At 41.8% G+C, this 14,726-nt stretch overlaps 1 protein-coding gene across 4 annotated transcripts in view; it reads right to left on the bottom strand.

The window, feature by feature from the left end:
• MAPK12 (mitogen-activated protein kinase 12) overlaps positions 1–14,726 on the bottom strand; it is a 40,285-nt gene that overhangs the window by 14,640 nt on the left and 10,919 nt on the right. For all 4 annotated transcript variants that reach the window (XM_063323332.1, XM_063323330.1, XM_063323333.1 and 1 more), the window contains exons 4-5: positions 11,107–11,218; positions 754–783 (exon numbers count right to left, since the gene is read on the bottom strand). In XM_063323332.1, the coding sequence (XP_063179402.1) occupies positions 754–783; positions 11,107–11,218 (142 nt within the window). The remainder of the gene's footprint in view (positions 1–753; positions 784–11,106; positions 11,219–14,726) is intronic.

Raw genomic sequence — 14,726 nt, 5'->3', positions numbered from 1 at the left:
ATAATCACAGTAGTTGTAGAAATAAAAATATCAATGTATTACATTATTTCGGCAGTTTGCGGTTTCCACATCCAGCTTAAAGCTACTATACAATGTGCACTTTCTGTGGTACTCCTGATATTTTATTACAAATGGCCTGTTTCTACTGTTCTAATGCAGTTTTTGCTCCTTGGTTCCATGGGGGCATTATTCAGAACTCCTTCTTCACAGTGCAGAAGTGATTTTAGGCGGACTTCAGACACAGCAGGTATTAAAAAATAATCAGATGCTTAATTTCTCTCAGAAAAAAAATTGAAGTTTTGAAGGCTCTAAAATTTTGAACTATTTTTTTAAGTTTCTATGTTTTCGTCCCTGGCCCCTGCCCCAACTTTGAACATTCACATGATGTTTTAACAACATTTAAACATTGCTTTTAAAAGTTTAATCTTAATTTAAAAAAAAAAAAAGCCAGAAAAAGCTCTTATCCATCTCAGTTTAGACACTATTTGCTCTTGTGGGGGCTTACAACTTAACTTCACAAAGTAATTTAAGAAATCCAAATCTAAGCTGTATTCAGCGCAACTTGAGTGCCTAAATTACACTGATGTAGCCATGCCATCTTTTGTTCCTACTGAACAAGAAACCAAGGCATCATCAAACACTGTAAATTGAGACACTATAAACAGAAGTTCAGGCATATTTTTGAGCATGCTTATACACAAACACCGCTCACATTACCAGAATATAAACATCTTTTATATTGTTTCCACTTACCCTGTGAATTATGCCCGATGAGTGAATATACTGCAAAAAGAGAAAATATTTTTTAATTAATGAGGCAGGGGAGAAAGTACTTTTTCATGGTGCTAAAGTAATCTGAAATTAGAAAATGTTTATTTATTGCACAGAAGATCTTTTTAGCTATGTTTTTAACATTCAGATAATTAAACTAGCATTTTGCCCTTCCCCTCCCACAATGAGAAACCAGTAAATCAGTTTGAGTACTGCAACAGGTCATATAGTTTTTTCTAATTCTTCCCATATATAAAATCCCATTTCCAGTTAATTTTTTACATTTCTATATACATATATACGCACATATATATATATATATAAATAAATAAATCCTGCTATTTTATATATCAGAAATGCTCTCTTGCAATAGACGCCTCTGCGTGTGCCATCATAGTTTAGATTCATATGTTCCAGCAGCACTGAATTTTAAGATATCATTTAAGACCAGCATGAAGGCCAGTCAAGGTCTTAGTTGAGAAGTCTCACTACATGCTTCAATACTTTCTCAGTGAAACACGGAGAGGTCACGTTACAAGACATTCTCCTTTACCGGAACCTTTTTATCAACCTTCCAGTGACCTATTTAAGGGCTCATATAAGTCAAACCAACAAACAGGACACCTAGGACTAGTTCTTTTGGGAAGACACCTGACCAAATACAGATGTCTGCACCCGTGACTGTCACCAAATGCTCCCCGCTGAGGTACACAGTTCCTCTCACCAGCAGAATGATGCCCTAGGAAGAGACCATTTTCATCACGGAAAATAAAGGGAGCCTCTAGTAACTAGTTCAGACATAGGCACCCCTTTTGCAAGGATCGAAACGCAGGAAGTTGTCCTCAATTGAGGACATGCTTTCCAAGAGCGGCCTGGGATGTGCGAGTACTGTTCACTTCAGGTGTGGGGACCTGGTCTGAAAACCGCACAGACCATGCTACTGACTGCGGCTCATGCTACTGACACTAAGCAACCCCAGGCTTTTTAAAAAGTCCCCAGAAAAGATGGAGGAGATGTGAATCCCACCAGCTTCACATGGAGGATCTTCATTTTATTCCACCCTGAAGAATGGGACAATAACTGGGAAAAGAGTTACTAGGAACCAGCTGTCAGAGCCAGGAAAGACCAACCAGGGACAGTCAGGGTGGTGTCACGGAGATGCACAGAAGCACTGAACTTTGCAGGATGACTGCCAACCAGCCATAGCCCCAGTAACCATTGTCCTCTTCCCCAGCAGCCATGAAGATGAGCAATTAACCTTGTAAATGCAACAGCCCCTCTGCAGAGGAATCCTCACGGTCCACCTGATGAGGGGACCGGGGAAAAGAAAACCAAGCTACAGATCAAAGCCAACTTCTTCAGACAGGTCCAATGCACATTTCAGACTTAGCTTTCTGAACTTAAACAAAACCCATACATCATAAGCAGCACGAGATCTGGATTTAAGGCACCGAGTTTTTAAAGCAGCGACTGAACAAAACCCAAAATCTCTGACGTTTACTTTTTCCTCTCGTACACCTAACACAGCGCTCCAGATGTGGTCACGTAGGTTCTGAACAGACAAGGGGAGGGGAAAAAAAAAAAAGTAAAGAATCAGTTCTTTTAACCCCATGGCTACAACTTCGCCAATTCCCCAATCCAGCCTAGATCGTGGTAGGGCTTTGCTGCGGCACAGGCGCACTGCTGATTGCCATGCCCCAGCTCATGCAGGACCTGGAAGCTGTGGTAGACCGGTTCCTGCTGCACGTTACTTGCAGATTAGGCAAGGTTTAACATCAGCCCTAGGAAACGCCGAAGTGCTTCACAGGATTTCCTGGGGCAGACACAAGGGGCTGAGGGCGCAGGGCTCCTCCCCAGAATGTGGGCTGTAAAACCGCCACAGCAAGCAAACTACTAAACGTTGTTTCTGTCACGGATGGGCATGAAGTGGATTGGGATGGGAGGAACCAGATGAAAAAAAGAGGAATTTTGTCATTCGTATGTGGAGAAATAAATGTTAGGCCCCCAACAAAAGAGGAAAAAGCTGACGACTTCTGCCAATAGCCATCTTGATCAAGGGAATCACAATGACTACTTCCATTCTAAATCATTGCAATGTCTTCTCACTGAAGCCTCCTAATTTTCCAGGGCAGATGCTCAAAATATTCTATAGGCTATTTTTGCTGGTATGACTGTAGATAGTAAGGAAATAACCGGCAGACCCAGGAATTTCTGCACCTCAGAATGTGGCATGTAGAAATGTGAATTAAAAGGACTGCACCTTTGGGAGCTTTAGTTAAAGTAAATCTCATCTATGTGGGGGGAAGAGCATGGTTTTGCTGGTGTTCTCACCCCACTGAAGGTTTTATGAGTGTTCACCGCACCAAAATCATGTTAACACTTTGGGGAGAACTCCCATATTTTCTAAACACTCCTCTTAATACAACACTACTGAGATTACACGAAATAGCACTTATTCCTGGTGCTAATGTACACAACAGCCTCTCTGTAAGATGAAATACTGGCGCTGTGCTGCTGTATTTCTTTAACAATAGCAGTATTTTTTTAACTGCATTTTATTATCTCCTGGCAGGTAGCAGCACTGGAATTACACCAGTCTTTGTTCAGAAAATTTTCCATTTCAGTTCAATAACCTTCTGAAACGGGATCTTATTCTTACTGACTCTCCTCACTAAATTGTCCATTTATTGACAGATTTTTCACCCTTAACATGGCAAAACCATCCAGACCAGAGCAGGCATATCCTTCACAATGTTATTACCACTTCACCTGAACAATATTTGATTCAAGAACCCTGTTAAAGTGAGCAAAGTGCCTTGGAGCACAGGAGCTCTGTGCATTATCCTACAGACAATTTTTGGTAGCACGCATAAATCCTTGAATGCAAGCTTCGGATTGCGCTAGGAAGCTATCCAACAGTTGTCTAAATTCTAAGCATTCTTGACTGTATATGCAATCTCTACACAAAATAAAAAGCTAATCAAAAGGGAATAAGAAAAGACTCAGGAGAAAGTATTCTAGGCAGCACGCAAAATGAAAATGAGGAGTGACTTGGCGGGGAAGGAAAAACTTAAGAGGAAAAGGGTGAGAGGGGGAAGGGAAAGCAGAGATGCAGAAAGAACAACATAGATACGAACAAAAGTCAGTAAGTAGAGATAACAAAAGGAGAGAACTGGAGCAGGTAAATATTACCATGAGTATGGCAAAAGAAGCTTGAACAGGTGTTTGTACGGCATGAGAGCTATCTGCCCTTTCTCAAATACTGAAGGAATAAAGAAACAGGGCTGCCACCCACCTCCCCAGGCCCCCGGGAACGCAAACCCAGCTGGCACTCCTGCAGAAGAAGGACCCAAAACTGAAAGCGCTGGAAGCTCCAGCCCCTTCCCACCTACACAAAAACATTTACGTTCAGCTTGCCTTCTGTACTCTTTGACAATACACAGCTTTCCTGTCAAACAAAAAAAATTGATGAAAGCCCTTCCAAGTTGCAAGCTCATACTTAAATAAAATTTAATGCCAGACTAAGGCCTGACTAGGAAATAGACAAAAGAGACGCATGTCATTGTTTTTAAGCTGTGTCAAATCACGTTGGTTTTTTCCTACCACAGATGAAGTTAAATTCTTATAAATTACAAAGCTCACCTTGTGACATGAGAAATGAATATTTCATTCTCTATAGAAAGACGACAGTAAAATGGCAAGAACATAAACCAACTGACAAAGCAAAGATCTGAGGGCTTGATAATGCATCTTCCTGAACTCAGTATGAACTTTCCACTGACCTCAATTTAAATATATCTTTTAAATCAAACATGTTTGACCAGCAGGTCGAGGGAGGTCATCCTCCCACCCTCTACTCTGCCCTGGTGAGGCCACATCTGGAGCACTGTGTCCAGTTCTGGGCTCCCCAGTTCAAGGATGTCAGGGACCTACTGGAAAGAGTCCAGTGGAGGGCTACAAAGATGGTTAAGGGACTGGCGCACTTCTCTTATGAGGAAAGGTGGAGAGACCTGTGTCTGTTCAGCCTGGAGAACCTCATCAATGCAATAAATACTTAAAGGGTGGGTGTCAGGAGGATGGGGCCAGACTCTCTTCAGTGGTGCCCAGCAACAGGACAAGAGGTAATGGGCACAAACTTGAACATAGGAAGTTCCACCTAAACACGAGGAGGAACTTCTTTACTTTGAGGGTGGCAGAGCACTGGAACAGGCTGCCCAGAGAGGTGGTGGAGTCTCCGTCTCTGGAGACATTCAAAACCCGCCTGGACGCGTTCCTGTGCAACCTGCTGTAGGTGACCCTGCTCTGCAGGGGGGGTGGACTAGATGATCTCTGAAAGTCTCTTCCAACCCCTACCATTCCGTGATTCTGTGATGTTGAGCATTTTGGTATAAAACCAGTCCAGAACCATTCTATGGGTAGAACGTAGAAAGAAAGCCTGAAAGGAACTGACTTGGGGTCTTAGCAAAAATCTCTCTTATTCCTTCACAATACGTCACTCGTGCAGAGTTTTTTATACATGCATTTAACGGTCACATGTGAACAGGTTGTTACAATAGAAGTACGTAATGTGACAAAAATGATGAACAGCCTTCTTCCCTTGGACCAGCCATAAATATAGATGCCATAATGTGCTTATGTACTTTACACAAAGGAAAAATGCATATTGCAGGCAACATCTTTAACACCAAAAAACACACCAAAGTGGAGTCCATCGAAGATAAAAGATGCAAAAAAATGACATGCATTACAAAAATGAGAGGTTAGCTTGGGAAGCTGAAAGAGTTTTACAACAAAGACCTACAGAGCAGCATATTCCTCCTTCCCAGGTGTTGCAATTATTTTCCCTTATAATGCTTCAACTGAGCACTAGCTAAGTGTATGCTTTGCTCCCCCTGCCCCACCAAAAAGCAATCTAAGTAAACACAGGTGGGCTGTGTTTAATCCAGATACAGTAGACCTTAAAAAGTACAAGATTTTCATGCAAAACTTGGCACACCCTTTCTTAAACAGCTAAATTACTGATATCTGTAAAAGGAGGAACAAATTGCTGACCCATTTTCTTTTTTCTCTGTGGCAAGCAACACTGCTTTCAGCTTAACCCACTTCCTAGCACAGACAGTGCTGCAAGAATGTCTTAAAGATATTTCCAACTAGGCGTAGTATTGCAGCTGGATGAATTGGTTCAAGAAAAATCCAAAATTTAATGGAACAGATACAGTAAAGACTGTTCCCAAATATTTCCTGTGCAATAGGAAATGACAAAACATCAGAGTCTAGTAGCTGAATAACATCTTATTTCCTGATGTTAATTTTAAAGCAAGTACAGATGTGCTCTTCAAGAATGTGGGGGAAGAGACAAAATATTCAGGCGAACTACTTCTTATCGAAGATCTAACACAGCTACAGAGACCAGAAATGCCAATTAACTAAGGCTATCTCAGCATCCCTGCTGGTTGCCTTGTAACTGGAATGAGAACTGCCCTCGTTTTTATAAAATTCTGGGAATAGCAGCTTACATCAAGAACTTCCTGCGCTTTTCCCCTGTGGTGGGTTGACCTTGGCTGGCCACTGGGTGCCCACCGAGCTGCTCTCTCCTTCCCTCTCCTCAGCAGGACACAGGGAGAGAAAATACAATGGTAAAGCTCATGGGTCAACACAAGGACAGGGAAATCACTTACCAATTACCATCATGGGCAAAGCAGACTTGACTGGGAAAAGATCAATTTAATTTATTGCCAATTAATATCATAATAGTATAGTTAGAAACAAAAACCAAAACTAAAATTACCTTCTCCCCACCCATCCCTTTCTCCCAGGCTCAACTTCACTCCTGACTCTTCTACCCACAGCAGCACAGAGGGACAGGGAGTGGGAACTGGTGGTCGGTTCATTACGTGTTGTCTCGTCTCTGCTGTTCTTCCTCCTCACGTTCTTCTCCTGCGCCGGCATGGGGTCCTTCCCATGGGCTACAGTCCTTCAGGAACTGCTCCAGGATGGCTCCTTTCCACAGGATGCAGTCCTTCAGGAGCAGCCTGCTCCAGTGTGGGTCACCCGTGGGCCACAGGTCTTGCCACAAAACCTGCCAGGAACCTGCTCCGGTGCAGGCTCTCCATGGGCTGCAGCTTCCTTCAGGGCACATCCACATGCTCTGGCGCAGGGTCCTCCCTGGGCTGCAGTGTGGATGTCTGCTCTGACGTGGTCCTCCATGGGTTGCAGGGGGGCAACCTGCACCACCACGGTCTTCTCCATGGGTTGCAGGAGAATCTCTGCTCTGGCACCTGGAGCACCTCCTCCCCCTCCTTCCTTACTGACCTGGGTGTCTGCAGGGTTGTTTCTCTCACATTGTCTCACTCCTCTCTCACAGTTGCTATGCAGCATTTTTTACCCCTCCTTAAATGCGGCACAGAAGTTTAGCCAGCGGTGGGCCCGTTTGGGAGCCAGCTGGAACTGTCTGTGTCTGACCTGGGGCAGCTCCTGGTGCCTTCTCACAGAAGCCACCCCTGTAGCCCCTCACTACCAGACCTTGCCACACAAACGCAATATCTCCTCTTTAATTCCAGCTCCGTTTTCTTCAGATGTGTGTCAACCGTGCACAGTTGCTCCGCTTGCCTTCCACATTTACTGATCCAACAGACTTCAGTGTCAACCTTCGGTGCCCACAAACTCCACTCTGTTGGCCTCTGTGAGACAATCTAGGCCACTAGGACCAAAATATGTTTCTAAGCCATTTCACTGGAATTAAATTCATTATTCATCCTTTCTACTACACTCAAGCTAATTTTTTTACAGTTCGTATATTGCTTGCCTGTAAAATTAGCCCAAATGATGCTTTTCATCTCTGGTGAATAGCACACCTCTGCTGGGAACCTGTTTCCCCGGCAGTTACCTGCAACTAAAGAGACCACTACGCTTATACAGTCCTTGAGAAAACACTTATTAGTACATGGCTTTGTAATTAGGGAACTAACTACAAAACTGAAATGATAACTGCACGTCAGTCAAAGCCCAGATCGGAGGTGAATTCCCTCTAGTTTAAATAAAGCCAATTTCCCCAAACCTGGCTTTAGTTTCTGTGTTTGTAAAATGGGACTTACAGGATTTAAATGCACAACTGTAGAATAAAAAGTATAATTACTTTGCATACGTAAAAGGCTGTGTGAGTGAAAATCTACTAAATGAACACCACAAAATCTGAGGTAGGGTCAAAGAGAAATTAATAATGCAGAACTCAACAACAAAGTATATTTACTAAATTTTGTGATGAGAGTAAAACAATTTACTTGCCCTTCTGTATCTGTTAAGTACTGAGAGACAGAAGAATCTTGGGTACGCTGTTCCCGATGTTCTTGTCCAGGAACAGCATGCTGTCCTGGGATATTATTTATTTTTAATAGTGTTTGGCAATGCAAATATAGCTCTGGAAGAATCAGCACCCTGATGGACGTGCCAGACCTTCCTGTATCAAAACCAGTTCTGGATTTCCACTGCACCAGCACAGCCCTGTGCAACACACCTTCCAACACACCAGCTGCGCTTATTGCCGTATGAGTGCAGAGCAAAGTCTGCTCGTACGTTGTATGTTGCAGGCACAGGACCGTAAAACCAAAATTGCACAGTGGAGGCAGCAGCCAAGGAATGAAATTCAATTTCGGACAGTGCAGTTCCACGGCCTTGTTACAACGTGCATCTCCACAGCAGCAAAGGGAATTAAACAGCCATCAATGCAGCAAAGCCTGGCTGAAAGCTGCAGAGCTTGGTCAAGGTTTTTGTTCTCTTGGAATTGTGTCACCAAAGGAAAAAAATAATAAAGAAGTAATAGCCTTTTTATGATCAACAGTAGTGTATGTCCAAAAAGCAGATACTGTAATTTAAGAACTGCAGTACCAATCTAGACTGAGAAGCATTTTCACACCACATTAAGGTAGGTTATAGATGGACAGGGAGCTTAAAGAGTATCTTCTTTTTGTGTTGTAAGATAAGAACTTTAATAATCACAGTCCATTTTTTAAAAGCTAAATAGAAGAAAAAATCAGTAGCAATAATAAGCAGTACTTAGCAGAAAGATGAGGAAGAAAAACATATAAAGAATATGACAGCTAATACATTTAGAATCATCTTTGTGAGAGTCAGTAAAATTCAAACCTATGTTGTTTTGCTGTAGTTGTTGGCTCTGCAGTCCACAGAAGTATAAATCCAAGAGATAAAAGAGAGATGAATAGAATCATAAAGTGATTTAGGTTGTAAAAGACCTTTAAGATCACCAAGTCCAACAGTAAACCTAACACCACCAAGTCCCACCAAACCATGTCCTTAAGTGCCGCATCTACACCCCTTTTAAATACTTCCAGGGATGGTGACTCCACCACTTCCCTGGGCAGCCTGTTCCAATGTTGGACAGCCCTTTCTGTGAAGAAATTTCTCCTAATATCCAATCTAAACCTCCCCTGGCACAACTTGAGACCATTTCCTCTTGTCCTGTCGCCTGTTCCTTGGGAGAAGAGACCGACCCCCACGTCTCTACAACCTCCTTTCACGTAGTTGTAGAGAGCGATAAAGTCTCCCTTCAGCCTCTCTTTCTCCAAACTAAACAACCCCAGTTCCCTCAGCCGTTTCTCATAAGACTTGTTCTCTAGACCCTTCACCAGCTTTGTTGCCCTTCTTTGGACACACTCCAGCACCTCAGTGTCTTTCTTGTATTGAGGGGCCCAAAACCAAACACAGCACTCGAGGTGCGGCCTCACCAGTGCCGAGTACAGGGGGACGATCACTTCCCTAGTCCTGCTGGCCACACTCTTTCTGAAAATGCAGGCCCACTGCTGACTGGGGCAGAGCATCAGGCCAAGGTACCCATCTTTACCAGTAATATTTGCCAAATCCTAGGTCCCTGAGACCACTGGGAAAGTCTGGAGCAAGGAAGACTTACCCTTGGCAGAGCAGGATCAGATTATGGAACATTTAAACAAACTAGATAAACAGAAGTCCTTGGACTCTGAGGGGATGCATTCATGAATGCTAAGGAAAGTTACTCAATGTCATTGTGAGGCCAGTCAATAACATGTGAAAGGTCATGGTGATCAGGAGATGTTCCTTATGATAGGAAGAAAGCAAATATCATTTGTGTCAAAAAAGGCCAAGGAGGAAGAGGATCAAGGAACTAAAAGCCGGCCAGCTACACCTCACTCCCTGTGAAGGTAATGAGCAAGTAATTCTAGAAACCATTTCCAAACATAACAAGGACAAGGAGCAGCCTGACAGCAGTCAACATGGATTTACAAAGCAGAAAATCATGCCTGATTAACCTGTTAGCCTTCTACGATAAGATGACTGGCTTGGTGAATGATGGGAGGACTGTCGGTGTTGCTTAGCTTGATTCTAGTAAGGCTTTTGAAACTCTCTCCCGTAACACCCTCATAGACAGAGGAAGTATGAGTTACATTAATGGACAGTGAGGTAAAAGTTAAGTGAGTCCGTTAGCTGAACTGCCTGGATCAAAGGTTGTGATCAGTGGCAGGAAGCCCAGGTAGAGGCCCATCACTACCAGTGCTCCCCTAGGGTCAGTACTGAGGCCAGTCCTGTTTAACATCAGCATGGTACATATATACCATACCTATACGTATAGTATGTATACACCATACCTATATATGTACCATACATATAGGTATGGTATAAATATAGACACACATCCACACACACCCCTCCTATCATGTATATATGCACATAACACACACAAACACACACACATATATAAAAGTCTTCATAAGAGCACAGAAAGATACACTTAGAGCAGGTTGGGTGCAGAGTGCCTTAGCAACAGTGTATAGACCAGTATTGGTGAGACATGGAAAAATTTTCAAGTCAGGCAAATCTGAAGCTGGTGACATAGCTGAGGGCTCAAGTCAATGGGAGTCCTGCCTCAGAACACGACAGTGGTTTCATTCTCGGTCTCTGCCTCTCCAGCTAGCCACAGTAAGAGATGTGGCAAAGCAGCACCACAATCAACTACTGGACAAGGCAACTAAAAATCACAGCAGGGACGTTCTGGTGTACGCAAATAAGGAAACCAAGGTCATCCTGGATCAATGTACTATATACATCTTGAATGACTACCTCTTCTTTTTGCTTGAAAAAAGCCATGGACAAAATCATCACACAAAAAAAAAACCCAGATAACATTTATCATCACAAAACAACTCCTATGCAGAATGTCATTACTTTTACTATACAAGGCGAGATAAATTTTATCCTGCTATCAAAAGGTAAGTCTTTATAGCTCTCCATAATGACTTACTAGGAAAAAAAGATTGTGAAATCAAAATAATAGTAAAAGTGGCAAACCTTTAATCCTTTCAACATCTGATATACCAGGAACTGGATTCGGTCTTCAGTTAGTTTCTCATGCTTCATTATCTTACTCAAGTCTGTTCCCATAAATGGCATGACAAGGTAGCTTAAAAAAAAAAAAAAAGGAAAAAATAAATTAAAACACAATTGTATGTTATAGTTCAGTGACAATATTAAATTACAGATCATTCAATTTACCAAACAATTCCATAATCATCCCGCTGCCTTCCAAGTTTCTCTGGTTTTATCTATTTTGTTTGTCATAAAGAGGTATTTCCATAATCAATACAGGGTTGGGCAAGTTGCTAGTTATCAAAAGAGTGCAGATTCTGAACTAGTTAGAAAGAACCTAACCAAGAGCCACGTGGTATTTCAAAGACACCTACACAGAAAATGAGGACATTCACGCAATGCTATGTATCTCACAATCATGATCATAGCGTTGAACTTGCAGCAACCAAACCACCTAGATGGTTCATTCAAATAGCCCAGGTCAGACATAACAGAAATAGAGTCAATCAAATTAGGAGGCAACAATAACTTCCATTAATTTTCATCTGGCATCATAAACTGGGATATTCAGTACTTAGAACTGGCAAGGAACACCAGCAACAGAAAGCTTGCGAATGCCAAGCTGGCATTTCAAGGCTAATCTTCACTTAAGATCCAAAACTGCTCTTCATGTTGCTTGTAGTAAACTCATCCTTCAGAGTCTATCCTTAAAGTCAGGTCTGAACACAAGACAGAGCCTGTCATGTCTGGCATCCACTTTATTCCCGAGGATAAAGTCACCAGTTTTCCTCTTCGTATGAAGAGGAGCAGATGCATTTTCACGAAGAGAAGAATTAAATTTGATCATTGTTGCATAGCTACAAATTTTATTATTTAGACTTAAATGGGTTTCCTCTGGTTAAAACATGCAAATTATAATTCTCCTGATTTCTACTACTAAACCTGTATGAAAACTTCATTTATTCTATTAGAATTGTAACTATCAACAAAATAGAAATTGAATATAAAGTCACGAGGGTGACAGGGCACTGATTTAGTCACTAGGAGTTATAGGTAGTATTTTTAACATTTCCTAGATATCAAATATTTTTTTTTCCCAGGACTTTAGGGATCAGGACTCAGGCTCCCAGTCCCAGCATTCACAGACAAATTTGCTATCCTTCGGATAGAAAAGATGACCATTTAATTCTGTAACTATGTGAGGACAGAGCAAATATGGAGAAGAGAATGACACTGCTTATCTCTGCCCCAGTATAACATACAAAGTGTTTCCCATCAACAGACCAAGTGACTTAAAAAATGGAGTTTAACTTCTTTGTTGATGTTCCTGACTGTTGACAGCATATTAAGTTCTCCCACTCAGACTTATTAACTATATTTTCCCAGAGGTCATTAATATATGTAATGACTCATAAAAAAGAAAAAACCAAAAAGTTTTAGTGACTGTTCTAGAAAAAACAGAGGTAGGAAAAAGTCGGGCAAGAGAATCAGAGAAATCTGATTCTTTTACTTGTGAACTTCTTTTACTACTGGTAGCGATCCTCAAGCATTCATTAGGATTTTCCTCACCTGGCATCATCTGTAGAAATCGCAAGGCTCTGCACAGATTGTGATTTATGTGGATAGACAAAGCTCAAAACAATATATAACCATTAAGCACTGTAAAGAACAGGATGAAAAGGACAAATAAAAGCGTATTTTTACATATGTACAATCTGCTAAGTTTACAAATTGATTACTTCAATTTGACAGACAGAGAGGTGGTGGAGTCTCCCTCTCTGGTGACATTCAAAACCCGCCCGGACGCCTTCCTGTGCAACCTGCTGTAGGTGACCCTGCTCTGGCAGGGGGGTTGGACTAGATGATCTCCAGAGGTCCCTTCCAACCCTACAATTCTGTGATTCAAATCTTTTAGAGTCAGAGAAAGGTCTAGGTGGGTGGAGAAACAAGCAAAATACAAGAGAGTGAAAACCCACTCCTATCTAGAGTATGAAAATCCAAACTTTAGTAATCATTTATAAGCATTGGAACAGCCAACAACGGGATCAAACACTATGGGCTCACTTTTAACACTTCATCTACTACTTAAAACTTCACAAACTTATTTTTATTATTAAAAATGTATTTACAATTGACAACTGGAGTCCTAAAACAAGCTGAGGAGGTTGGGAACCTGATTAATAAGTCACTTCAATGGAAACTTGATGCCTAAAGCATTTAAGTTCTTTGCAAGTTACAGTTAAACCCCAAAATTCTTACAAAATGAGGAGCAGCAACCTGTTCTGGCACATTGCGTATGATACAAGCATGGACAATGCAAGGAATACAGATGAAGGGAGTGAAAAGCAGCTCATAGAGCAGGACTTAAATTGGTAAATATTTATGCATTTCTGATTTTGTACACCATTTCAATCAGCTGAACTTCTAAAACTGAAGGAAGTTCAACACAAGCATGAGCAGGGAAAGGACGCTGAATATTCCTTCATAAAGGAAATGGGACGTTGTCTTCAATCTCTGTTACACTGACTGGTAGAATAGAGGAGCAGGAGAGCAGAGTGGCAAGTAGAGCAGGAGCGTGCTAGAGCTAGATGTTGGCCGAGACCTCGGGTCCTTTAGGGGCTGGCTCTGGTGAAACCACCCACCTTGCTTCTGCTGCTTCTAGCTGCAAACCCGCTTGAATTTGATCTTTATACAATAAGCCACAGATAACATCTCATGACTAGTCAGCAAAAACAAAGTCTCCCTCAAATGACCCGTTTGACCTTTAGTTCACAAAACCAGTTTCTCCACTTTTGTTTTAAATGTACACACATCTACCTCTGCTCATCTCTAACAGCTTTCCCAAAGTCTTGAAAGTAAATTTTGCCATAGGTCCATGCGATGCAGTTTCACTTATAAAAATATCCCCCCTACTTGACTTGCACCTCCAAAACTTGAAGGATGATTTTAGGGTCCCATTTAAAACACAGTGCTTGAATGCTAATCATCTACATGTGTAGTTTGTTATATATGCGATATAAAATGCTAGCACAATAGGCAAGATGGACAACATCCTTTTTGGCCCACACGATCAACATGAACACACAGTCCATGTTTTCTGTACTTTGTTTTCTACATTTTCCTATCAGATAGCTTTCTTTGTTAACACATAAATATGCAAGTTTGTTTTTGAAACATAGCTACATTAGATGAAATCAAGAACAGGTCTATGACTGCAACATGAAATCTACACTAAGCCCACCAGGACTTCTGACCACTGTTTCTCTAGTGACTCTAATTCACAAGAATTGCAGCAGGGTCAGTTGCAACAAGCAAAGGTCAACAAGCAAAACAACAGACTTGCTAAATATCTTGTGTCTGAGATGCTGCCGAAAGGTGAGGGAGATGTACGTGCCTGGTGCTAGGAACGATCTGTATCTGTGCTGTTTAGACCACTGGACTCAGAAACCAATCAGGGAGTACAACAAACCACAGCGCAGATAACCAACTAAAATTCAGCAGCATCAGCAGTTTTGAATTAATCCTCGAATTAGGATGGATCGCACTGGAGATGTTTCATGTAGCAGGCATGAATTTCAGCCTATTTAGGTTAAGAATTGTCC

The sequence above is a fragment of the Chroicocephalus ridibundus genome, chromosome 1 (assembly GCF_963924245.1).
Source record: "Chroicocephalus ridibundus chromosome 1, bChrRid1.1, whole genome shotgun sequence".
Lineage (NCBI taxonomy): Eukaryota > Metazoa > Chordata > Aves > Charadriiformes > Laridae > Chroicocephalus > Chroicocephalus ridibundus.
Note: the sequence above shows the minus strand (reverse complement) of the source record. Positions and strands in the feature narration are given on the sequence as shown.